Source organism: Camelina sativa, chromosome 20 (assembly GCF_030686135.1).
Source record: "Camelina sativa cultivar CO46 ecotype springtype chromosome 20, ASM3068613v1".
Lineage (NCBI taxonomy): Eukaryota > Viridiplantae > Streptophyta > Magnoliopsida > Brassicales > Brassicaceae > Camelina > Camelina sativa.
Window position 1 is genome coordinate 1,051,216 of NC_141899.1, and position 25,204 is coordinate 1,076,419.

A 25,204-nucleotide genomic window follows, 5' to 3' on the forward strand; every position below is an offset into this window, starting at 1 on the left:
TTTGGGAAAATATATTATCGACGGAGATTAAAGTAAAAACTCTTTACCTAATGTGATAATGTTGTACGTTGAAACATTTTGGTAATTTTCCCGTTAAAAAATGCTACGTAACAGGTCTTTACTTATATGTTTCCTTTTCTTTCTTTTTTTTTTTGTTGTCTAGAATCTTTTGCATGTGGGTAATGTCGAATCTCTCAGTAAAACTCGGATCACTGTGTACTGGTTGAGCTACAAAACACTTAACTTAAGATACAACCACTTAAAAAGAAAACTTGTCCAGCCATGAAATCTAATCCAATCCAATTGAGTCCTGCCTTGTTGTTGTATCCCTTCGTTATCTTCTAAGGTTGTTATTATCCCATCCATAGTGAAATTTTGGAATATAAAATTTAAAAGATTTTGTCTATATATAGCGACTACTCGGTTTTATTTGATTTCAATTTCATCATTAAAATCTAGTGATGACCACTTGTCACTATTCTTTTTGTAATGTCATTTTAATTTCATAATGGATAATGAAATTCATACAGTATGTGTTTATTTTTATTTTCTAAGGCATCTTTTAGACTTTCACATAATGTTTTATATATAAAAAAAAGAATTAAGTTGTTTTGTTGTTGTTGTTGTTGCATAATCATAATAAATGATCATTATTCATATATATGGACCAAATAGTTAAAGTTGCGAGCACTTCACTCACAAGCCACGTGCACACAAGAGCCATCACACTTACGCTAACGTTTAGGATAAAACCATAAAATGTGATTTCAATCAGATAATTTAACTCAAAAAAAAAAATAACATCTAAAACTATTTTAAAAAGTGTATCGTCGTGTCTTTTGGTTGTGAATTGAAGAGATTTTGAATAACAAAAAGTGAAATTATATTATTTTTTTCTGTTTCCTTTTTAATTTGAAAGATCCTCTCTTCTCTCTCATCTCGCTCACCGGGAAAACTTCGCTGTCCAAATCTCCGGTCATTTCTCCGAAGATCTCTTCGATCAATCCAACGGTTTAATTTCACCATCTTCAGATCTCACAGAACATACTCGAAGATTGATGTAAGAAGAAGTGTAGTGGAAGAAGATTCTTCTTCGTTGTTGTTGTAAAAGCAAGCAATTGAATCTGAAATACTTTACAGATTCATTCAATTCATCTTCCATTTCGTTTCACGCTTTGATTCAATTTGAGTTAGGGTTTCTAAAATAGAGAGAAGCAACAACTTAGGGTTTCTATAGTGCGTGAAGAAGCCATGTTTAAGAAGATTATGAAAGGTGCACATAGAAAAGCCTCAAGAACTGAGGCGAATGATTCGTCAATGTATGGATTTGATCCACCAGGTCATGGATCCAACAACAATATGGTTGTAAATCACGCATCTCGTGGTTCACTGCTTCCTTCTTCTTCTCCAACGGCACAACAACCCCATCCTCCTCCTATGTATTCAGTCGAGCCTCTTCCTTTATTCAGAGACGTTTCTGTTTCCGAGCGTCAATCCTTGTTCTTGAGAAAACTCCAGATTTGCTGTTTCCAGTTTGATTTCACAGATACGTTGAAGAACGCGAGGGAGAAGGAGATTAAGAGACAGACTTTATTAGAGCTTGTTGATTTTATTCAGTCTGGTGCAGGGAAGCTTACTGAAGTTTGTCAGGAAGAAATGGTTAAAATGGTTTCGTTTAATATATTCAGGTGTCTTCCTCCTGCTTCACATGAGAATACAGGTCAAGAGCCTGCTGATCTTGAGGAAGAGGAGCCTTACTTGGAACCATCTTGGCCTCATTTACAGCTTCTTTACGAGTTGCTGCTTAGATACATTGTTCCTTCTGACACTGATACTAAAGTTGCTAAACGTTATATTGACCATTCCTTTGTGTTGAAGCTTCTTGAGTTGTTTGAGACTGAAGATCCTAGAGAAAGGGAGTATTTGAAAACGATTCTTCATAGGATTTATGGCAAGTTTATGGTACACAGACCCTTTATTAGGAAAGCAATGAATTATATATTCTATAGGTTTATCTACGAGACTGAGAGACATAGCGGGATTGGGGAGCTTTTGGAGATTCTTGGTAGTATTATCAATGGGTTTGCCTTGCCAATGAAGGAGGAGCATAAGCTTTTTCTGATTAGGGCGTTGATACCGCTGCATAAGCCGAAACCAATCGCAATGTATCATCAGCAGTTGTCTTACTGCATTGTTCAGTTTGTGGAGAAAGATTATAAGCTTGCGGATACAGTGATCAGGGGATTGTTGAAGTTTTGGCCTGTGACAAACTGTACGAAAGAGGTTCTCTTTCTTGGTGAACTTGAAGAGGTTCTGGAGGCAACACAAACTGTTGAGTTCCAACGCTGTATGGTTCCTCTGTTCCAACAGATTGCTCGATGCCTCAGTAGCTCTAATTTTCAGGTTAGTAAAATCTCGTATCGTATGGCTTGGTTTCTCTTTTTAATCTGCTCGTTAAAGTTTCTCATTTTTGGAGCCTTTCCTGTTTAGCTTCTTGTATGAAAAGGCTTATGTTGTGTAGTAATTTTGCATATCGAGGCAATGATCTAGGCCTATTATCTCAAACTCATGTTCTGACTCCTCCATCTGAAAAAAGTACTGTAATTTTTGTACTTGGCATAGTTGTCATAGTTTTATATGTCTGCTTGTTGTTTCTTCCAATATCCCATGCTTCTTCAGAAAACTGAATCTGTTCATTAGCCCATCTCTGTTGATAGAATTGTCACATGCAATTGCTATTACAATCTGCTAAATGAATTATTTGATTCTTACATCAATTGTCTCGTGTGTCACTCGTCTCTATTTAGCTCTGCCAGACAACCAACTCCGCTGAATTGATTGAAACCTTTGCTTGTGGTTTGTTTATGTATGATTGAATTCTCTTTCTTGCACACCATGGTTTCATCTTCTCTACAGGGGGTTGATAGCTTAAAGTTTAACCAAACATATTGCTTGAATTACTTGGGAAATTTTTTAATCTCGCATATATTATCATGCAATGCAGGTTGCAGAACGAGCTTTGTTCTTATGGAACAACGAGCACGTAGTAGGTCTAATTGCTCAGAACAGAAGCGTGATCCTTCCTATCATATTCGGTTCGCTGGAGAAAAACACAGAATCTCACTGGAACCAAGCAGTTCACGGTCTAAGCGCGAATATAAAGAGAATGTTCATGGAGATGGACCCTGAACTCTTTGAGGATTGCCAGCAACAGTACGAAGAGAAACAAGCCAAATCTAAACAAGTGGAAGAGCAACGCCAAGATAGGTGGAGGAGATTAGATGAAGCAGTAGAGGAGCGAGAAAGAGAAGATCCTATGATCACTTCTTAGAAGAAAAACAGTTTACCAAACAAATCATCCAATTAATAATATTCTTTCTTTTACTTCTTCACAATTTCACTAATCGTGCAAAATATTATATTTTATTTATTTATTTTGAAGGTCTGGAAAAAAAAAGTCCTTAAATCAAGCCATTAGAATTTTATTTTTCTCTCTTTTGAAAATCTTTATTATGGTGCTTCTGATTTCTCAATCCAGATTTAAATTGTACACTAAAGTCAACAAAATCTAAATTTGATAAGAAATTATGAGAAAGTTAATTTAAAAATTGAAATAACTGGTTATCTTATTGACATGTTTGAAGTAAATCTAATGCAACCAATGATGCACTACAACTAATATCAAAATTTTAGACAGCGGGATTGAGGAGCTTTTGGAGATACTGGGTAGTATTATCAATGGGTTTGCCTTAACAATGAAGGAGGAGCACAAGCTCTTTCTGATACCGCTGCATAAGCCGAAACCAATCGCAATGTATCATCAACAGTTGTCTTACTGCATTGTTCAGTCTAGGCCTATAACCTTAAACTCATGTTCTGACTCCTGGGGTTAGCAGCAGCACATAATGTGGAATTCCTATAAAAGGTTACTCATCTGCTCTGTTCCTCTTGTCTGATAATGGCTTCCATTCTTGTTTAGATCTCTGAATTTCTGAATTATATCAAGATTATTGAGCCATCTCCATCTCTATCTCCATCTCTAGCCTCTTCTTCCTCTCCATATCCAACTTCATCTTATTCTCCTTACGCATCTGAATCTCCTTGTCCAACTTGGCCAGCTTAATCTTCATCTTCTTCTTCTTCTTCTCATTCATCTCCATCTCTATCTCCATCTCCAACTTCTTCTTCTTATTCTCGGACGCCTTGATTAAGACACCTAATATATATAATAATAAAATAAAGTTATAAACAACGCAACTGATGAGAGAAAAAAGAATTTATCTAAAGAAAGGCAAGAAGAGCAAAAATTGATGTACTTGGGAGAATATAGCCAGTAGTAGTGCAGAGACGCTCTCTTTTTATTACTATGTCTCCCGGTTGCGGCTGATTACGTTCAACTACAAGATTCATTCCTCCCATGTTACATCCATTTAGTTTAAGCGCCTTGTCTACTACACAACTTTTTCCCCTAAGATAAATACAAGCTACTGGAATGCTGCAAAAAAAAAAATAGAAAAAAGGGGTCTTTAGTTAGAGAGAAATAATCGATAACACTAGAGAGCTTGGGAAACAAAACAGAAGGCACAAACCTAGAGAGAACCCGAACTTGAAAGACCTCTCCACATGAAGAGAAATGATCACAGAGCGCCATCTGGAGATCAATCTCAGGAAGCGAAGTATCATACCCGGTAACGCGGACCCTATAATAATTGATTGCATTGCACGCGAGAAAATATTATTATTATTATTAACATCTGAACACAAAGATGCAACACAATCCTAAATAATAATAATAATAGTAATAGTATTTATCTACCGATGTATTTCTGCTTGGTTAGCAGGACAAGGAGGATCCATGTATTCTGTCTGAGAGGGTGCGGCCTTAACGATTGCAGTCCATCCTCCCACGTCAGTTCCATTGAGTTCCAATGCCTTTTCTTCGACACCTTCTCCAACCAAGAACATGAAAGCAACACTGTAAAACAAAAACACAGTTTATTTATTTTTGAGTTTTTCGCAGAGCATTAAACATAAATGAGAGAGAGCCAGGTGGGAGGGAGGGAAATTAAAAAAGGTACCTCTTGAGGATTCGTTTTTTATAGTCTCTGGGAACATAAATAATATGTCCGACCCTTCCACATGAAGAGAAGTGTTTCTTCAGCGCGAGCTTGAGAGCATACTCACAGAGCCTCGTGTCATATCCCTCAACGGATATCGTCGTCCTAGGGAACAACAATCGTTTGGGTTTGGGTTCCCGAGAGTCTGCAACAACACGATCGTTCAAATCCAGCAATTTCAGATCCTACAGTACCAAAATTCTCCTAACCTCATAATACTTTTTCTTACATACTTGAAACAGAGTTTAAGCAAAGAGTGAAGAGAAAGAAGAAATCCATAAGGAGAAGAAAAATTACTCTTCTGATGCCAGCAGATTCGTCCATGGTGATCAAAGTTGACAAGAAGAGCAGCGCTAGGGATTCGAATTTTTTATTTTATTTTTCAGATTTAGGGATTTTGATTTCAACAACGGTTTTTTCTTTTTTCGTAAATCCCCCCCCCCCCCCTTATTTATATTATCTAGTTACGAACAAAACTGTTGGGCCTTTAATTTACTATAGGCCTGCGTTAAGCCCATATAAAGTCCTAGTAAAGTTATAACCTTCTGATTTTTTAAGAGGGTTCGTTCGTAAAGCATTGAGTATTTGAGAGGGATTTGCTATCTCAACAAAATCTAGTGCGACCAATGATAGGCAACGACGTCGTATCTTAACTTCCAATAAATAAATAAATTAAAAAATGAAATCTTTATAATATCAAATCTTTTTCGTTAGTACCAAAATAACCGTCAAAACACACACACTAATATACGGTAACGCCACCGCGAAATGACGGAGGTAATGCTACCGGAAAGTAGATCGGAGAGTTCGAAACCACCACACCTAGTGGTGTTTCCATACCCAGCACAAGGCCACTTACTTCCTCTACTTGACTTAACTCACCAACTCTGCCTCCGTGGAGTCAACGTCTCCGTCATCGTCACTCCCGGGAACCTCACTTACCTCTCTCCTCTTCTCTCCGCTCATCCTTCCTCCGTCACCTCCGTCGTTTTCCCTTTCCCTCCTCATCCCTCACTCTCTCCCGGCGTCGAAAACGTCAAAGACACCGGGAATTCAGGAAACCTCCCGATCATGGCTTCTCTTCGTCAGCTTCGAGATCCAATCATCGACTGGTTCCGATCTCATCCAAATCCTCCGATCGCTCTCATCTCCGATTTCTTCCTCGGTTGGACTCACGATCTCTGCGATCAAATCTCTATCCCTCGCTTCGCTTTCTTCTCTATTAGCTTCTTCTTAGTCTCAGTTCTTCAGTACTGCTTCGAGAACATCGATCGGATCAAATCAACGGATCCGGTTCATCTACTGGATCTTCCTCGTGCTCCGATCTTCAAAGAAGAGCATCTTCCGTCTATTGTCCGACGATGTCTCCAAACTCCGTCACCGGATCTCGAAACCATCAAAGACTTCTCCATGAATCTGTTGAGCTACGGCTCTGTTTTCAATTCTTCTCAGGTTCTGGAAGATGAGTATCTCGAGTACGTGAAACAGAGAACCGGTGGTCATGATCGGGTTTTTGTAATCGGGCCGCTTTGTTCATTCGGGTCGGGTCTTAATACGGATCCGGGTTTTATAGATCCGGATTTGCTGAGTTGGCTTGACGGATCCCAAGACGGGTCTGTCGTCTACGTTTGTTTCGGGAGTCAAAAGGCGTTGACTAAAGAGCAGTGTGATGCTTTGGCTCTAGGTCTTGAAAAAAGCATGACCCGGTTTGTTTGGGTGGTTAAGAAAGATCCGATACCGGATGGGTTCGAGGATCGGGTATCTGGACGGGGTTTGGTGGTTAGAGGATGGGTTTCCCAGCTGGCGGTCTTGCGACACGTGGCGGTTGGTGGATTTTTGAGCCATTGTGGATGGAACTCAGTGCTTGAAGGGATAACGAGTGGGGCTGTGATCTTGGGATGGCCTATGGAGGCGGACCAGTTTGTGAACGCGAAGTTGCTTGTGGAGCATTTGGGTGTTGCGGTTAAGGTTTGCGAAGGGGGTGAAACTGTGCCTGACTCGGTTGAGTTGGGTCGGGTGATAGCGGAAACGGTGGGTGTGGGAGGATGCGATGTGGCTGCTCGGGCTGAAGAGATACGTCGGAAGACTGAAGTGGCCGTGACGGAGGCAAATGGAAGCTCTGTTGAAGATTTACAAAGACTTGTCAAAGAATTTGGAAAAGTCAAAAGTCAAACTCTATCACTAGATGTAATTAACTAATTAATGATGTGGTCGAGTTTTGATTCTAAAATTCATTTGATGTCTTTCGGTACTAAATTTGAAGAACTGAAACTAGAACCGATAGGATTTGAATGGTTACAAAATTACAAAGGGTGGGACAAAACACGTATGAAAGAAGACAAGTAGCATAGAAACAAGATCTTAGCTAGTAAACATCTTTAACTAAAATATATGGATCATGGATTATTATCATTATCACCCCAAGACTCCCTTGGAATGCTATGGTGGTTATTGACATCGGCCTCAACCTCTTCTCCGGATACCTTCTCTGTTGTCAGATTTCTCCGTGTACCAGTCACGGCTAGCTCCTCCAATGGTCTTACCACAACGGTTACCGTGAGCAGTATAAGTAGTAAGAGCGAGCAAGCCTTGGTCGTCATAGCTTATATGTAGTTTAATCAAAATCTCTTATTTGAATCATCCAACAATATATGATTAGGGCACTATATATATAGTAAGGGTACGTACTGATTTATTTATTCAATTCACCACAATGAAATATTTATACACAAATGGTAGTGCGCATTATAGTTCTTTTTATTTTGTTCTGTTTTATTATATCAAATTAAATAATTCAGGTGGTGGTCAACTGATTAAATCGACGAATCATTTATCCACCAGCAAAACTAGGCACGATGGAATCACGCGCGTCACTATGCAAAACTAGGTAATTATTACATTCTTGATGCAATTAACTAATTAAGATACAAACTAGTGGAGTTTATCAACAATATTATTTTCATGTTGTATCAGTATATGATTACTTATTACATACAGATGTTGCATTAAGAAAAGTGGAGTGTATAAAAAAATTGATGACATCTTGCTTGTATGATATTGTTTCTCAAGCACAGCTATAATATTTCTTAAGAAAAAACAGATCAGTGGCTCATACCTAGGGGTGTCAAACGGGCATGCCCGCGCCCGAACGGGCTGACCGTGACGGTCCCGTATTTTCAGTGATCCGCTGCGGACAGGTCCGCCACGGGCGGCGGGCAAAGTATCACTGCCCATGCCCGCTCCGCCTAGCTTTGCGGACTAACGGGCATGCCCGCGGGCATCTCTTCTTTAGAAAGATAATCACTTTCATACGATAAGATTCTGCAAGTTCCTCTTAAATATTGTTTTTCTCTCTTGTGCAAGCAGCCAACTTCAGTTTTAAGCTCTCTAACTCCTGCTCCAAGCTAGCTGTCCTATTAGAGCCATATCCAACAATATCTATGAGGTGAAGGGAAAAATAAGGTAGCATTCAATTGCTGAATAAGGAACTTAAATCTAATAAGGAAGTGGGATAGAAAATAAGACACCTCTGGAAATGCATCCGAGTAGCCACACCAAGAATTCTAGGTCCACCTTGTTGCATGCACAACTGTTCAATATCTTTCTATAGTTCACTACGCTCTAGTTATAAGAAATACTAGTGGTCAGACTCAACATATATCAGGTAATCAAGATGCAGAAGTAAAATGGAGTCTCAAAAAACCATGATAGATAATATCTTCACAAAAGCATAACGCACAGAGTAGCCAAGGTCAAATTAAGTGCATAACCCAAAAGAGAAAGGGAAGAATTTCTGAAAGTGTAACAAGTGATGATGTCGTCATACACCATTTGCTATAAACTAACTCAATATCAAGTTTATTAGAAGAAAACACAAGTAAATAACTAAAAGAGAAAAATAATCTTTTGCATCAGAGAAGGCAAAATGCAGCAGAATACACTTGAAGAAGGCTGCAGAGAAGCAAAAACGTAAGACTAAAAAACCATTTCTACAAGCCTAGAAACATGTCCAAGGTCTAAATAACTAGTACCACCAAGAGAAATACACAAAAAGAAACTACAGTTGAGAAATTGAGAAAACGTACCAAGTTCAAGTTGTTTGATTCGAGCCTTTAGAATCTCATTCTCATCTAAATTAAGATCCATACTTTTGATCTGCAGAAGATCAACAACACTTTGACAAAGTAAATAACTTGCTTGGAAATTTCAAGACTTTTGAGCAGATGGAAAGCTAAGAAGATATAAAAGCAGATTCTTAACAAAACCCAGAACTCATAAAATAAAAAAAAGCATTCACCTTGAAACAACCTTAAGATTCAAAGTGATGTTCTTCCTCGTTAAAGCCCTAATTTTGTAGTAGTTGTTGTAACAACTAACAAGGGATTTAGGGAAGAGACAAATCAGAAATGAGCCCAGAAGATTGAAATTGAGAGACAAACACGATCAGCGAGAGAGAAAGTGTTTGTACCTTTTTCGTCTTCTTCGGATTTGACCCCGAATCTAGCCCGAATCTCCTCCCCTGTGCCGCACCATCGCTTGTGAACTGGCATAGAAGTGAATCAGTGATGGAACTGTGACAATTGCAGACCGCCCGTTTACCCCGCGGTCATCAGCGGTCACAATCCGCTTGACCCGCAAACCAAACGGGCTGAGTCCGCGTGACCCGCCACTTTTTGGGCATCAAATTAAGAGCCCATGCCCGATCCGCTAAGCTACATAACGGGCTATGCCCGCGGGCCTAAAGCCCAATTGACACCCCTACTCATACCACATGAATATGGATTCAAGGACCATATGTCAACAGGGGCGGACCCAGGGAAAAAAATTACCCAGGTCAATTATTATTTTATTAAGCTAGTTAAATATATGAAAGAGGAAAAAAGAGAAAATTGGTGTAGTTTGGAGGGGTCGAACTTGGGTCTGAGGTCGCAACTAAATGAGAAATGACCAACTTTGCTGCAGGAACTTCCACGTTTTATATGCAAAAAACCATATTTTGATATTTTACCCCGGTCAGTTGACCTGCCTAACTTCAACGTGGGTCCGCCCCTGTATGTCAATATTATAAGAAAAAATATTGTTAAACCATGTTCACTATAATTGTTTATATATCTATATTATTTTATGACTATGATAAAATCATATACATATATGTAAATTATTTGATTGTTTGATACATTGAGTATATAGTTTACATTAAATTCTATATAAATATAAATTGTATGTGTGATTGTTTATATATGGCAGAAAATTAGTCATTTTTTTTTTGTTTTTTTTTTAATGTTGAATAGATATTAACAAAAATAAGTAAAACATATGTAAAATATGAACAAAACATAAGTAAAATATCTTTACATAGGTGTTTTCATAACATATAAAATAGACTCTAAGATATCATACCATCTAATTTTTATTTTCACAATTGCATTTTGATAGTTTATTAAAACATCATTTTGTATAGAACTTTAATACAAGTTCTCAACTTTCATGTATTTTTTTATTCTAGGAAAAAAAAATTCATGTGGTTTTTCATTTACTTTCAAACATCTAATACATTATATAGTACTCTATTAGATATGCTTAAAATAAAAAGCCTATGTATACACAGTTCCAATAAAACTGGTATGGTGCATTGGCTGGTCTCTCCATGAGATATGCTTAAAATACGTTAAAGTAAAAAATTTGAGATTAATTCTAAAAAAGAAATGTAAGATTCGTGTAAACTAAAAGAGAAGACAGAGTTAGAGTCGTTACCTGAACTGAAGAAATTGGAGAGTGGGTAGAGGAGGCAGATATGAGGGTTTGGGGAGAGTTTGAAAAGGGGAGGGTGGAAAAACATTAGGGTTTTCTGAACCCATAAATGGATGTGCTTCTTCTTCAATTATTCGAAGAAGAAAGCAATCTACGAGGAAAGAGAATCGAAATTTTTTACCAAAAGAAGGAATGTATAGAAAAAAAATATGGTGCAAATGGTTGCATAGTTGAAGAGATTGAAGAGGTTGATTTTCACCATTTGCATTGAAAATGTTGAAGAGATTGAAAAAACTATTCATTCATCTTAAAAATTTGAAAAATAAACTAAGAGTACAAATTGATGACTTAAATTAATAGGTTGAATGATTATCCATTCAATTTTTTTACCATTTGAGATAGATTAATAAGTTGGAAAACTTATTCAACCGATTCAACTAAAAAAGCTGGAGAAATGAACAAATTTTTTACCATTTGAGATAAATTAATAAGTTGGAAAACTTATTCAACCCATTCAACCAAAAAACTGGAGAAATGAACAAATTAGAAAGGAAATTTGTTAAACTTTTTCATCTCCTATTAAGTGGATGAATGAGTTGAATATTATTCAACCAATTTTATTCAACTCATATTTTTTTCAACTCATTCATCTTTATTCAACCATTTGAAGAGATTGGAAAAAATTATTCAACCAATTTTCACCATTAACATTAAAAAGGTTGAGAATGTTGAAAAAAAAACTATTTAACCCATTCAATTTAAAAAGTGAAAAAATAAACTAATTATACAGCAAAATGTTCAACTTGTTCATCCACTTTTTTGAGATGACTGAATTGAATAATAATTAAACTCAATTTTATTCAACTTAATATTTTCAATTTATTCTGTTTTAAACAACCATTTGCAGTATAATTATACAATAAAAATGTTCAACTTGTTCATCCACTTTTCTAGAGATGAATGAGTTGAATAATATTAAACTTATCAACTTATTCAATTTTAAACAACCATTTACACAAATAGTTTTGGGTTTTCATTGTGAATCTCTATCTCTGTCTTAGGGGGTTTATATAATAATGATTGACTCATTATTCGTTTAAATAACTACTAGCATCTCTAGCATATGATTTTTAAAAATGAGCAAATCTCGGTGGCTGAATAATAGTATAAATAAGAGAAAATATTCTTCGACTTCAAAGTTCAAACTCCAACTAATAAATAAATTAGCATTCGTTTTGAAATTGTTCATTGGCTAATATAGATGGTCTATTGATTGATATTCCCCCTATTCTCCTGATACCTTCTCTGCTGTCAGAATTCTCCGTGTACCAGTCACGGCTATCTCCTCTAATTGTCTTACCACTACGGTTACCGTGAGCAGTAGAAGTAGTAAGAGCGAGCAAGCCTTGGTCGTCATAGCTTATATATAGTTTAACCAAAATCTCTTATTTGAATCGTCCAACAATATATGATAAGGGCAGTAGGGCACTATATACATACACTAGAAGATTTAACCAAAAATAAATATATACACTAGAAGAGTTATTTATTTAATTCACCACATGAAATATCTATGCACAAATGGTAGCTCTTTTTTTTGTTCTGTTTTATTAAATCAAATCAAATAATTTAGGTGGTGGACCTGGTGGTGAACTGATTAAATCGGAGAATCATTTATCCACCAATCAGGATGCACCACCTTCGCCATAAAAACTAGCACGATGGAATCGCGTCACTATGCAAAATTAGGTAATAACATGCTTGATGGCAATTAACAAATTAAGATACAAACTAATGGAGCTTATCAAGATATTTTTTTGTTTAAAATGCCAAAATTATTTTCATATTGTATCAGTATATGATTACATACAGATATTACATTAAGAAAAGTGGAGTGTAAAAAAATCGATGACGTCTTTGCTTGTATGATATTGTTTCTCAAGGACAGCTAGCTATAATATTTCTTAAGGAAAAACAGAGTGAATCATACCACATTAATATGGATTCATGGACCAGGTCAATATTATATATAAGAAAAAAATATTGTTAACCATGATTTTATATATGTTTATATTTTGTACCAAATAAATAATGGGCTCTTAAGTATTGGTACTTTTTCTTTCGTGAATTTCGTGCACCAAGCCTCCAAGATAGCTAAGCTAGCATCTTCTCATATCATTTATGCATGTATGACTATAACTATACTATTCAGTCGTCATAGTTGTATAGTTAAATTTGGTATATACAAATTTAAAAGTCGACTCGACCAACTAAATTAACTGATCTATTATTGGTTAAGAAACCAACCTACTAGTTGATGTTAGAGATCGAGTATTTTCCAAGTCCTAATTAGAGAGAGCCTTCTCCTTCTCCATCTTCTTCTTATTAAGTAACAACCTAATAATATAAAGAAAATAAACAACGAAACTAATGAGAGGGTTTTAATTTGTTAACTAGAAGAATCTAAGAAGCAAGAGCAAATGTATGTACCTGGGTGGCTCTCGCCTCCTCACTCTCACTCTCACTCTCACTCTCACTCTCACTCTCACTCTCACTCTCACTCTCACTCTCACTCTCACTCTCCATCTTCTTCTTCCTCTTATTAGGTAAACAACCTAACAATATAAAGAATAAACAAGGAAACTAATGAGAGGTTTTTAATTTGTTAACAAGAAGAATCTAAGAAGCAAAAGCGAGCAAATGTATGTACTTGGGTGGCTCTCGCCATCAGAATTGGTGGTGCGCCCCCTTCTTCTATCAATCATACGTTCAACAACAAGAGTCATATTTCCCATCTTACTTCCATTTAGTTTCAGCGCCTTTTCTACACATCCATCTCCTTCAAAGGTAATGTCAGCTGCACTGTAAAATTTGAAAGAGACAGAGACTTTTAGTTAGAATTCAACAACTTTTGAGAGTTGGGATATAAAAAATAAAATAAAAAATTGTAGGAATTGAGGAAAGAAGCCACAAACATAGAATAATAGAGAAAATGAATATGGACGACATCTCCACATGAAGAGAATTGTAAACAGAGCGCCTTTTGAGATCAATCTTAGGAAGCGAATTGTCATATCCGGTAACGCGGACGCTAATTCAAGGAGAGAAATAACCAAATTAGTAACATGACAAAAGGCTCTAGCTAGAAAACATATATGTTACTGATACTACAAGAACTAGTAGTACATCCAACAAAAAAAAAAAAAAAAAAAAAAGATTTGAAGAAGAAAATATTTATCAAAAGTTACCTGTCTGTGTCTTCTATTTTCCAAGACAAGGGATTAGAAATATAAAAGTCAGGATTAATATCGTACGGTTTCGCAAAGGGTGCAGGCTTAACAATTGCAGTCCATCCTCCCACGTCAGTTCCATTAAGATTCAACGCCTTTTTTTCGGGAGCTCCTCCCTCGAACCTCACGTAGGCAACACTGATGCAATTTGAGATTATAATCAAAACATGAATGAGAGAGAGAACCCTGGACTGGAAGGGAGAGGGAATTAATAAGAAGCCACAAATAAAAGAAAGAAAAGAAAAGGTACCTCTTGAGGAAACCCGTAGCATAGTCTTTGGGAACACAACAAACTAATATCCATCCACAAGAAGAGAAATGTCTTTCCAACTCAAGCTTTGACATAATAAGCTGGAAGCTTAGTGTCATATCCCTCAATGGAAATCGTCGTCAAAATTCTAATTGTTCAACAATTTGATTTTGACATCAATACTATGATAATTATCATCAACACAGACAACAAAGTGGAAAAAAAAATTCCCAAAAATAATATATATGTACAAAATAAATTTTACCGGCGGCGTTTTGAAGCGTCTGCAACACTGTCATTCAAATCCAGCAATTTCAAACCCTAAAAAAGGTACAGAAGATCTCATGAGAAATTCTACTTTTCTCATAAGTCATAATACTTTTCTTACATATATAATTCATGATCAGAAAACAATATTAATTAATTAAATAGAGAAGCAGAGGTTAATCAGAAAGAGCGATCGAGTAAGAAGAGAACCCGCCCATAAGAAGAAGAAGAAGAACAGTATAGTTTTCTTGTGCCGAAAGAAAAGCATTACTTAGTAGAGAGACGACACAGAGGTTAATCAAAGAGTGAGTAAGAAGAAAATCCATAAGGAGAAAAAGACTACTTTGATGGTAGATTCGTCCGTGTTTGTACGTTGACAAGAGCGACTTCTAGCAATCGAACGATAATTTTCAGATTTAGGGCTTTAGGTTTGAAAGGTTTTACTTTTTGTGTTTTGGTCTGGTCTGGGAACGTAATCCTTCCGTTTATATTTTAAGTTACGAACGAACGGTTAGGCCTTCAATTTAGTGCAGGCCTGCATTAGGCCCATATAGTCTTAATCTTCTTATTGATCAAGAGGTATCCTGTTTGATAGAACAAAACTTGAGTAAATGAAGAAATACTAGACCTATTTATTTGTATCACGATGTAAAAATATACGATATTAGAAACACATGGGTCATTTGCAATATTTTGTCTAGGTGATCCTTGCAAGTTGCATCCACTAGTACTTAACGGTTTCTGACAAGTCGTGCAAAAAAAGGTTTTGTAATTAGGATGGTTGATGAATACATATGATGGGTGACGACTAATTTATGTTGATGAAGAATTTAAAAAAAAAAAGTAGTATATGCTTTGCTTAGGGTGAGTAGTGAAGCTAGCTAGTTGGCAAGTTATGGCTTCTTTTGGCGGCCAAGCAATGCTCTCTCTTTCACACACACACAACACAAACTATCCTCGACGCCAAGACTTAAATCAATTATTCCTCCTAAATTGGATTATTTTAAATACTATATGATTTTAATATTGCGATACTAGCTTCACAATACACTCAAAATTATTCTTCTTAATAATCTATTATATTTGTAATAACACGTTAGCAAGAAATAATCATAGAGAGAGCCTAGGCCAACTATTTGTGTATTAGAGTTGAATGAGTAAAAAGTTGGATATCAATCCAGCTCTAAGAAACTCATTATTTTGCTTACTTTTGCAGAAATTTTCTATCGAATTATGCAGAATGAATATTTTATAAAATGTTTTCCTGAATTTTATAGATTGCTGCCACCGAGTTATTGGTATACTACAAAGACCTAGACTACAGTTTACACATTAAAACAAAATATTTAACAAACTATAAGATGTGGGAGGTTACTTCACCGAATACATATTATTAGGTAATCACAAGATTAATAATGGTTTGATCAAATAATTGGGTGACATCTTAGAAAGAGGCGCAAACATAGGGAGTGATAAAATATATTCAATTCGTTTTTAGCTAATATCACTATAATTTAAATATTAAATATAACTAGGATCATGATTCATAATTGTGTGTGTTGTGTAATTGTGGGTTGGCTCAACTGCACATGAACTACTCGACCCCAAAATTCGATTGCCTTTTACTTTCCAATCAATTAACTTAATTATTTTAATCAGCAAGTTAAGTTCAGTGTACATAAATCCACAATGATTAGTAGTATTGAGAAACAGGATTAGAATTCGACGTATTATCAAGTTAAATGTGTACTTTAATAGCTTTATATATATCATAGTTGGACGACTCAAATCATAAAATTTGTTACATCACGTCAACTTAAGTTTGTAGGAACATGTAATATATATGCTGCTAATCGAATTGTGAATATTGTGGTAACCGTGTTGCGTGTTAAAACTCCTATTTGATTGTGGCTGACTTTTAACTATCAATATGAACATGTGGACTACAAGATTGTTACTAAAGTTTTAGGATTTTAATTAGTTAGTGATAATATTGTAGAATAGATAATAAATAAATTGAATGACATATTTAGAATACGCAATCCAAATTTGATTTCTTCTTAATCTAATACACTACATTCCAAGTGTCAAAAATTGAAGTTCATTTTATTAGAAAAGATGTTGCACTCAGATTGTGTAGGATGATGACACTCTTCTACTAACAGAAAAGAAAGTCTTAGTTTTCCTTCTTATAAAGAAAAAAAAAAATCTGCAAAGATTAGTGCTGGCAATGAATCCATATTTTTGTTACTAGCTAATGTGTACATATGGAATTTATAATTAAGGATGCTTATGAGTATTTAATTTGATAAAATACTAATCAATTTTTTATGTGATTCATAAGACAAGCAAAACAAAAGTTAACCAAAAGAAGAGATATAATTTAAATATTTGAAAGGAAATAAAAGAAAAAAAAAAAAACAAGAAGAGAACAACAAGTGGTTCCAGGCTTGCAAACCAAAACTTCCAGAAAGGAATCCTTCACCAAAAGTTATTTTGGGGTTTGCTTCTTTTCTCATCTTTTCTCTCTTACCCATTCATTATATATGCACACAAATGAGTACTATGTGTATAAACAAATACAATCACATATTTATAAATATAGATAGATACTAAGACATATAAACCAAACCCACCAAACACTCTTTGCTACTTCTCTCTCTCTCTCTCTCCATAAATACATATACCTCTCTCTCTTTGTGTTCTTGAAATACAGAGAGCCAATCAAGAAAGGGAGGATCATGACAAGTGTTCTTGAGGAGAGTGGAGACCATGCGCGTCTTGTTCTCCTCATCAAGGGCAAACGCACCAAGCGTCAGCGTTCTGCTTCTCCTCTTATGACCGCAGTCTCCAGCGTTTGCAGCGGTGAGCGATCGTCACTCGTGGAGGCGAGAGAAGAAGAAGCAGCTGGTGAAGTCGAATTCCAAGGAGCTACGGATGAAGACGAAGACATGGCGAACTGTCTAATGCTATTGTCGCAAGGACATAAAGCAAAGAGTAGTGGCGATCATAAAATGGGTTTCTTTAGCAACAAGAAACCGGTGGCTTCTCTAGGGTTAGGGTTAGACGACGGTGTTTACCAGTGCAAAACGTGTGATAAAAGCTTTCATTCGTTCCAAGCGCTAGGAGGGCACAGGGCTAGCCACAAGAAGCCCAAACTTGGAGCAAACGTTGTTTTCAAATGCGACGAGAAGAAGACCGCATCTGTGTCTGCCGCTGAAACGGTGAAAGCAGGAGCTGTAGGAAGCTTTCTTTCGCTACAAGTGACTAGAAGTGACGGTAGCAAGAAACCTGAGAAAACACATGAATGTTCAATCTGCAGGGCCGAGTTTTCTTCAGGACAAGCCTTAGGAGGTCATATGAGGAGACATAGAGGTTTGACAATAAACGCAAACGCAAACGCAACTTCAACAATCAAAACAGTGATATCATCATCACCATCATCAAGTCATCATCATCATGAAGAATCTAAACGGCCAAAGACCTTTCTCCAATTAGATCTGAATCTTCCAGCGCCAGAAGATGAACGCTGCTGCGAGAAACCTAAATTCACGTTTGCGTCCAAAGATCAGATTCTTCTCTTCGCGGCAGCGTCCAATTCTTTGATTGATTGTCATCACTAATTAAGTAGTTCTTTGTAATTATTTTTATGACCTTGATATGTTTACATCATTAACCCTCCTCTTATTATTATTGTCTACTCATTCTTGTAATTTGACATTGATTCAATTAAATTCAAATTATTTCATTCTTCCAAACTATTCATTGCTCCATTTATAATTTAGCACATTTCTAATAAATCATCGATCGAGGTATTATATAAATGCAATACTTAGCTTTGGGAGAATGATTAAAGGATTCCGATGAGGATGTTCCTTGGAGAACGGAAGAAGCATGTGACGATGACTTTCGCATAAAGTCACTTCGTTTGTTAGCCGCCACTAACTCCTTTCGATACACTTCACTTCCGTTTGGGGTTGTTCGTTTTTTCAGATTCTTTTATAATATAATAGTACATGTATGATTTTCTCATTAGATTAAATCAAAAGACTACATCTAGAGTAATATAGGTTGTTTAGAGAGTCCACACTAGGTTGAAGTAGATTAGATATATTGATGCCGATATACTGATTCCCAAACTTCGACTGCTTTTGATGAATGTGTTTTGCACTAGAAAATACATATACGTACTGCCGATGCCATCCAATTTTTTGGGCATATATCACAAGAGTCAAGACATATATGTAACGAGTCGTGTTGTGCAAATAGTAAACTATGTTACAAATCGAGTGTTTTTTTTTTTCTATATATATGATACACAACATGTTCTATCAATTAAAAACTAAGACTACATACGCTACGTATCAATTATGGTATAGTGGTATCTCTATATCCATCATGTTTTATGTCTTTATATAGTCTATGACTCGTATGTGACTCATCTATATATCTCTTTTGTAAATATGAACACGATATGTAGAGAAAAGTGTGCAACGTATATTACTAACAGAACGAGTGAATATTCCTAACAGTTAGATAACGATTGATGTACGTAAAAGTGGTGTTGTGATTAACGATGTCTTCTACAAATAAATTGGATTCTACAATGCATTTTTTTTCCTCAACTGAAAAGTTCAGAAACTAAACTGAATACGAGAGTGGTATCTTGAACTTGTTTTAATCCATTTAAAGTAATAACACTATGCTAAGTTAATTTTCTTCAGAAAGACGTCGGTGAGACATTTTAAACTAAATGTAGTCTCTGTCCTTTTCACAACTTTTTAATTTATACAATTACAAACTGTCTTCTTAACCACACTTGTAATAAGACAAAACATCGAGCCCAAGTAGTGTAATCGACGACGATTACTCATTAACTTGGGATAAAATAATTAAAGGATAGTGTTTCATACTTTCATATAATAAAATCATACACGGCGTTTATATATCAGTTTACGCAAATGAGGCGTGACAAATTCAATGTTGAATTCGTAGGAGTTATAAATGTATAGTGGAGTTATAAATATATGTGGATGAATAGTAGTAGTAATATAGAATGAAATTGACTTTGTTTGGAACCAAACTATGCCACATGTAAAACAGAGGCTCTGGCATGATTGGATACATTGCTGGATTACGCTAGTGTACGACGTCTATACAGCGAAGCAACCGTTTTCACCCACTTACTGCTTGACAGCTCACCTTAAACTCCATTATCCTTTTTGTTCTACTGTAGACCGACCGCACTTGATCATATCAGACCTACCTTTTTCCTCTCCCCCCCGAACTTTCTTTAATGTCATACATTCACACCCAACAGTTTTTACTCCTTTCAATTTAGTCCATTTAACCATTCGGTTTCACTTCAATGTAATATAACCAAACATTATGTTTTTAGTTTTTGATTCCAACCATATATTTTTTACTTAACTCGGTTGTCTAGTGATAAAAGAGTCATATTTCATTCAATTTAAATTTGATTTTGGTGTAAACCGGATTAGAAACTCTTCATTCAATTTAATCGAATGTTAAGTTTATGGGGCTAAATATTAGTACTTTGAAATATCAGGTCCAAAACTATAATTAAACAAAAATAACATCCACCGAAATAATTTTTTGGTAAGCATAGAGAGAGCCATCAACTTGTTTTCTTCAGCGACATTAGAAGCATTCCTTTAGCTTTTTTGTATCCTGAAAATTTTCAATCTTTCGTCGGAAGAGATTTTTCCGGGGGAAATAAAAAAAAAGCAGAGCTCGTTTTAGCTTTTGCTGAGAAGCAAAAGAGATCAATAGATTAGTGTAAAGTTTTTTTTTTTTTTCTTCTTTTAACATCTTCTAGCGATGGCGGTTGCGCCGGCAAGAGCTCGTTCAGACTATGATTACCTCATCAAGCTTCTTCTCATCGGCGACAGCGGTAAGCTTCTTTCTCCATTCCTCTGTTCTTCAATTAGCAGCAATTGACAAAAAAAAACAATATTTTGTTCTGAACCTTCTGCGATCTTAATTAGGGTTTTATGATTTTGATTTGTTTATGCTAAATATTACTAGCAGTAGTAGAATTGAGTCTTTAAGGAACTGTGGAACTCGTTGACAATATTAGTTCTTTTTTTCTTTTGTGTGTAAAGTTGGTTTGGTTTATAGCTCTCTGTGTATATATATATATGTTCAGGTGTGGGGAAGAGTTGCTTGTTACTACGTTTCTCAGATGATACTTTCACTACAAGTTTCATTACTACCATTGGGTATGTCTTCCTCTTATGCAATGGTTGTTTACTTAAAAGATTGTCTTTTGTTGTTGTTGTCTAAGTTTGTGTATATAATTTAATACAGAATTGACTTCAAGATAAGAACTGTTGAGCTTGATGGGAAGCGTATCAAATTGCAGATATGGGATACTGCTGGTCAAGAACGTTTTAGAACTATTACTACAGGTAATAAGACGGGTTCAACGTTGTTGTTACCCAAGTGAACGGATCTTTTAGTTGCATAGGTTGATTGATGTTTGTGTTTTTCTCTTGATGAAATAACTTGCGTGTTTCCATAAGTAAAAGACAATTCATTGTTTCTGCCTTTAAACCGTTTTGGTCCATTTTTTTATTACTTGCAGCGTATTACAGGGGAGCAATGGGTATATTGCTTGTCTACGATGTAACGGACGAGTCTTCTTTCAACAGTATGTCTTTTACTTTTCTTTGTGTCTTTTATCTTCTTTAGTCAATTTTGCGCTAATATTGAGGAAATGGGATTGTGAGTCTTGTGGCAACTGAATACGATTGTTTCAACAGATATTAGGAACTGGATGAAGAACATCGAGCAACATGCCTCAGATAATGTCAACAAAATCTTGGTTGGTAACAAAGCTGATATGGATGAAAGCAAGAGGGTAAGTAATCTTTAGTTGCATACTTACTTTCATGACTTAATAGTTTGTAGTATACTGATGTTTGATCTCCTTTTTCAGGCTGTTCCAACAGCAAAGGGCCAAGCTTTGGCTGATGAGTATGGAATCAAATTCTTTGAGACGGTGAGCTAGAAAACAAAACAAAATATATCTGCTGTTTATTATTACTAATATCTTGTTGAGATTACTGATGTGACTACAAAATGTTGCAGAGTGCAAAAACAAACCTAAATGTCGAAAATGTTTTCCTTTCAATCGCAAAAGACATCAAACAAAGATTGACAGAAACCGATACAAAGGCAGAGGTAAGAACTGCAGGAATCTATTACAATTACTTGCTCTTCATACTCTTGTACCGACATTATAGCTGAGTGAAATTCATATGTACTGTTCTTGTTGCTTTGCAGCCCCAAGGTATCAAGATCACTAAACAAGATACTGCTTCATCTTCTTCTACAACTGAGAAGTCAGCTTGCTGTAGTTACGTTTAGGAGTATGATCGCTCTTTTTCGCCTGCACTCGTTTTTTATTGTCTTGCCATCTTTTTAATCTCTTACGTCTCAAAATCAGAGATAAATCTCATGTTGTTACCTAGAACGAGTAGGAAATCTCATTGATGGCTGTGATCTTTATGTCTAATTTGTTATCTCCATAATTTCCTGTACAATGATCTTCCTGATATGGAAGACTGTGTTTGGTCAAAAAAACTATGTGAAAGACTTTGAATTTATGAAATGAAACTGTTGTAGTGTGTATAACTTTTGACTTCACAGTTCAAATCAGGATATATCTTGTTCACTTTGAATGCTATTGTTCTCTTCTCGAATCCATAGTTTGAGCCAGAATAAACACTGGATTTAAAAAGAAAACACTGGATGGGGTTTATTCTATTATGATATTATTATTACAAATCTCATTTCAGAAGCAAAAGAAGAACACAAGTAATCCCACAAATTTACATTGAAGCTACACATTATGTTCTACACACAAAAGAGGCAACTGCAGAGAAAAGAATCAGATTCAGTTTGCGATACACAACAGAACGATTCAAGTTTTGGTTTCTGCTCACTAGCTGCAACAGCCAGCTTGAGGATTAGTCTGGTGTTCTGGTTTCTGCTTCAAGATGTTTCTTTTCACAGCAGTTGATCCTTCTTCCAAAAGACTAGGTACCTCCATTATCTGTTTCATCACAAACAATCTCTGTTATGTATAAATCCCTCTTTTAGAATCAGTTTTTTTTAAAGGATCTTACCTTCAAAGCCAGCTCCTCGAAACACTGCTCCACGTTTTGACGAGTTGTAGCGCTACACTCAAGAAACATGCAGTTGAGTTCTTTTGCTAGATCAATCCCTTCGTCTCTGCTAACTTCTCTCTCAGATACCTGTAATCATATGTTTTGTCAAGAAAACTATTCGAATGACCAAACCATGTTTTGAAAACAAGTTGTGTAACTTCGATTTTGCAAACTCACTCTATCGACTTTGTTCCCAACGAGCATCCTAACACATTCTTGGTTTGTGGAGTAAAGCTCAATCTCCTTACCCCACACATCTACTAAGTTTGTAAATGTCTCCCTTCTCGTCACATCATAAACTGCATTCACCAAAAAAACATTAGCTAAACAGTTTACAGACAGCTATTTCTTAGTCTTCTGTGTCTGACAAGATTGACGATGAACATAATACCAAGAATGATTCCTTGTGCGCCTCTATAGTAAGAGCTCGTCAGTGTTCTAAACCGTTCCTGTCCAGCTACAACACCGAACATATTATAAGTACCATCACTTTTATTTAAGAACATAAGACTTTAAGTAATTTCAGTATAGAAGAATCACCTGTGTCCCAAATTGTGAGTTTCAGTCTTTTGCCTCCTACTGTCAACTGTTTGATCTTGAAATCAACACCTACGAGTAAAAAATAATTGGGTTGAATCAAACAATATAATACAGACAAAACAAGATTCCCTAAAACCAAACCAAGACAAGAAGAAGACAGCTAGATCAACAGACAAAAAGTTTATATAATTGTTGGGTCTTACTAAAAAAAGTGAATCATCAAAGAAACTAAGATTGTTTCAGTGGCAAGTATGATCATTACAAAAGATCACATCAAACCTAAATCTGAGACCTTTTTATCGAGAATATCAAAGAGAGAAACACAAGTTACCAATAGTTGGAGCAAGATCTTCAACGGAGTTGGAAATGAAGCTGACAAGCAAACTGCTTTTACCAACACCAGAATCACCAATCAACAAGATCTTAAACGACAGATCGTATCCACTTTGTCCAGAAGAAGATCCCATTTTTCTTAAAAACCTAAATCTCTCTCTCTCTCCCTCTCAATCGATCTGTGTAAATCTCAGAAGAGCAAAATCAAATCCTACTACTATAGAAAGAAGAAAACTTTTTGGAAAATAAAAATTTGAATCTAGTAAGCTGCTGTAATGTAATGATGATTAATTGATAATGATAATGATGATGATGATGATGATGATGCTTCGTCGTTGATAATTACATCTATCTGCTGCACAATACTTTCTACTTTATATAAGTAGCAATCTAAAAGGGAGAATTTTTATTTGCCTGTGTGTATTGATGTTTTTAGTTTATAAAATAAGAAAAGAAATGTGATGAAGAAATTGGAAGATGATTTTTATTCTTTACCCATAAAGAGAGGAGAGGAGAGGAGAAAGAGATTTTTTTTTGTTTTTGTTTTTGTTTTTTTTTTTTTTTTTTTTTTTTTTTTTTGTCAAACTTGTTTTTGTTTTTGTTAAAAAAGTATATGGGAGAGATTTATGGAAGAAGACAAAAGACACAGCAAACCTGAGACAGTAACGTTTGGGTTGTTCTTTGCTTTCTTCTCTCCGACACTTTACTTCACTAAAACGTCTCTGTTTTGGTTCCCAGGTTCTTCTTTTGTCGACGTGTGTGTGCGTTTTGAAATCGCGGCTGCGATTGCCATTGCAATATCAATAATAATAATAAGAAAATAATAATTGCTTTGATTGGTGGTAGTCACCAAGACAACATCAACAACCATTGTGGTTGGCTAAACGTTTTTGGTGGATCAGCAGAACGGTTGATTTTTTTTTTTTGGCGGTTTGTAGAAGCGGTTCAAGTTGACGGTAGCAAAAGGCGATTGGAACACCTATGTTGGTTTTAGACGTTTTACAGAACCGTCTAAAATAGCAGGTTGAATTATTACAATAGTCTTTGATGGAACCAATGATTTTGTAAGTACTTTTTACCAAGGAATGGAATCATTTCAATATACTTTTAAGGTCAACTTTTTTTTTATAGAAAAGTCACAAATACTAATTGGTTTTTCGAAATTGATTAATGAATTAAATAGTGATCAGTAACGTTTATAGAGTCGGCGATTGATGGATTGTGGGAGCCAAACATAGCCTTCTTCTTTGCTGTCAGTCAGCCGAGCCCCTTCAAAAACCCCACCTCTGGCTGGTGCAAAAGTTCACGCGCATAGTCAAAGTGCGTGTGCTTCCACGCCCCGATTGTGACGTCACTTAACGGTGCCTTTTTTTTTTGTCGTCCCACTAAAAAAGTTTCCTACGCTTTGCTTTGATATGCTTATTTGCTGCTAAATTAAGGACGTAACTAAAATTCATCGTA

General features: G+C 35.8%; 7 protein-coding genes across 9 annotated transcripts; 4 read left to right on the plus strand and 3 right to left on the minus strand.

Annotated features, from left to right (window-relative positions):
* The first annotated feature begins 763 nt into the window (after positions 1 to 763).
* Positions 764 to 3,339, plus strand: LOC104768522 (serine/threonine protein phosphatase 2A 57 kDa regulatory subunit B' alpha isoform). Its single transcript, XM_010492528.2, has 2 exons — positions 764 to 2,403; positions 3,005 to 3,339. The coding sequence occupies exons 1-2, from the start codon at positions 1,252 to 1,254 to the stop codon at positions 3,329 to 3,331; spliced, it is 1,479 nt and encodes a 492-aa protein (XP_010490830.1). The 5' UTR covers positions 764 to 1,251; the 3' UTR covers positions 3,332 to 3,339.
* Positions 3,340 to 3,573: 234 nt separating this feature from the next.
* On the minus strand, positions 3,574 to 5,695 carry LOC104768520 (nucleolin 1). Of its 2 annotated transcripts, none has more exons than XM_087506375.1 (6): positions 5,415 to 5,695; positions 5,079 to 5,262; positions 4,817 to 4,975; positions 4,590 to 4,700; positions 4,317 to 4,495; positions 3,574 to 4,216 (listed from the first exon to the last, which is right to left on the minus strand). In XM_087506375.1, exons 3-6 carry the CDS (start codon positions 4,963 to 4,965, stop codon positions 4,008 to 4,010), a joined length of 648 nt encoding a protein of 215 aa, XP_087362501.1. In that variant the 5' UTR covers positions 4,966 to 4,975; positions 5,079 to 5,262; positions 5,415 to 5,695; the 3' UTR covers positions 3,574 to 4,007. The 2 variants fall into 2 exon arrangements, with proteins under 2 accessions (XP_087362501.1, XP_010490829.1); XM_010492527.2 differs by having other exon boundaries at positions 5,079 to 5,302; positions 5,415 to 5,540.
* A 190-nt stretch (positions 5,696 to 5,885) lies between these two features.
* On the plus strand, positions 5,886 to 7,347 carry LOC104768523 (UDP-glycosyltransferase 89A2). Its single transcript, XM_010492529.3, has one exon. The coding sequence runs from the start codon at positions 5,886 to 5,888 to the stop codon at positions 7,314 to 7,316; it is 1,431 nt and encodes a 476-aa protein (XP_010490831.1). The 3' UTR covers positions 7,317 to 7,347.
* Positions 7,348 to 13,525: 6,178 nt separating this feature from the next.
* On the minus strand, positions 13,526 to 14,527 carry LOC147918376 (uncharacterized). The gene is made up of 3 exons (XM_087505732.1): positions 14,409 to 14,527; positions 14,117 to 14,296; positions 13,526 to 13,730 (listed from the first exon to the last, which is right to left on the minus strand). Exons 1-3 carry the CDS (start codon positions 14,525 to 14,527, stop codon positions 13,526 to 13,528), a joined length of 504 nt encoding a protein of 167 aa, XP_087361858.1.
* A 2,723-nt stretch (positions 14,528 to 17,250) lies between these two features.
* LOC104768525 (zinc finger protein ZAT5) lies at positions 17,251 to 18,433 on the plus strand. Its single transcript, XM_010492532.3, has one exon. The coding sequence runs from the start codon at positions 17,417 to 17,419 to the stop codon at positions 18,296 to 18,298; it is 882 nt and encodes a 293-aa protein (XP_010490834.1). The 5' UTR covers positions 17,251 to 17,416; the 3' UTR covers positions 18,299 to 18,433.
* A 1,698-nt stretch (positions 18,434 to 20,131) lies between these two features.
* LOC109124512 (ras-related protein RABE1d) lies at positions 20,132 to 22,334 on the plus strand. 2 transcript variants are annotated; one of them, XM_010492533.3, is made up of 8 exons: positions 20,132 to 20,589; positions 20,845 to 20,917; positions 21,006 to 21,106; positions 21,283 to 21,348; positions 21,461 to 21,558; positions 21,637 to 21,699; positions 21,789 to 21,881; positions 21,984 to 22,334. In XM_010492533.3, the coding sequence occupies exons 1-8, from the start codon at positions 20,517 to 20,519 to the stop codon at positions 22,065 to 22,067; spliced, it is 651 nt and encodes a 216-aa protein (XP_010490835.1). In that variant the 5' UTR covers positions 20,132 to 20,516; the 3' UTR covers positions 22,068 to 22,334. The 2 variants fall into 2 exon arrangements, with proteins under 2 accessions (XP_010490835.1, XP_010490836.1); XM_010492534.2 differs by having other exon boundaries at positions 20,313 to 20,589; positions 20,845 to 20,921.
* Positions 22,335 to 22,432: 98 nt separating this feature from the next.
* LOC104768527 (ras-related protein RABC2a-like) lies at positions 22,433 to 24,426 on the minus strand. The gene is made up of 6 exons (XM_010492535.3): positions 23,742 to 24,426; positions 23,411 to 23,479; positions 23,262 to 23,327; positions 23,048 to 23,169; positions 22,829 to 22,957; positions 22,433 to 22,755 (listed from the first exon to the last, which is right to left on the minus strand). Exons 1-6 carry the CDS (start codon positions 23,875 to 23,877, stop codon positions 22,645 to 22,647), a joined length of 633 nt encoding a protein of 210 aa, XP_010490837.1. The 5' UTR covers positions 23,878 to 24,426; the 3' UTR covers positions 22,433 to 22,644.
* Positions 24,427 to 25,204: the final 778 nt, after the last annotated feature.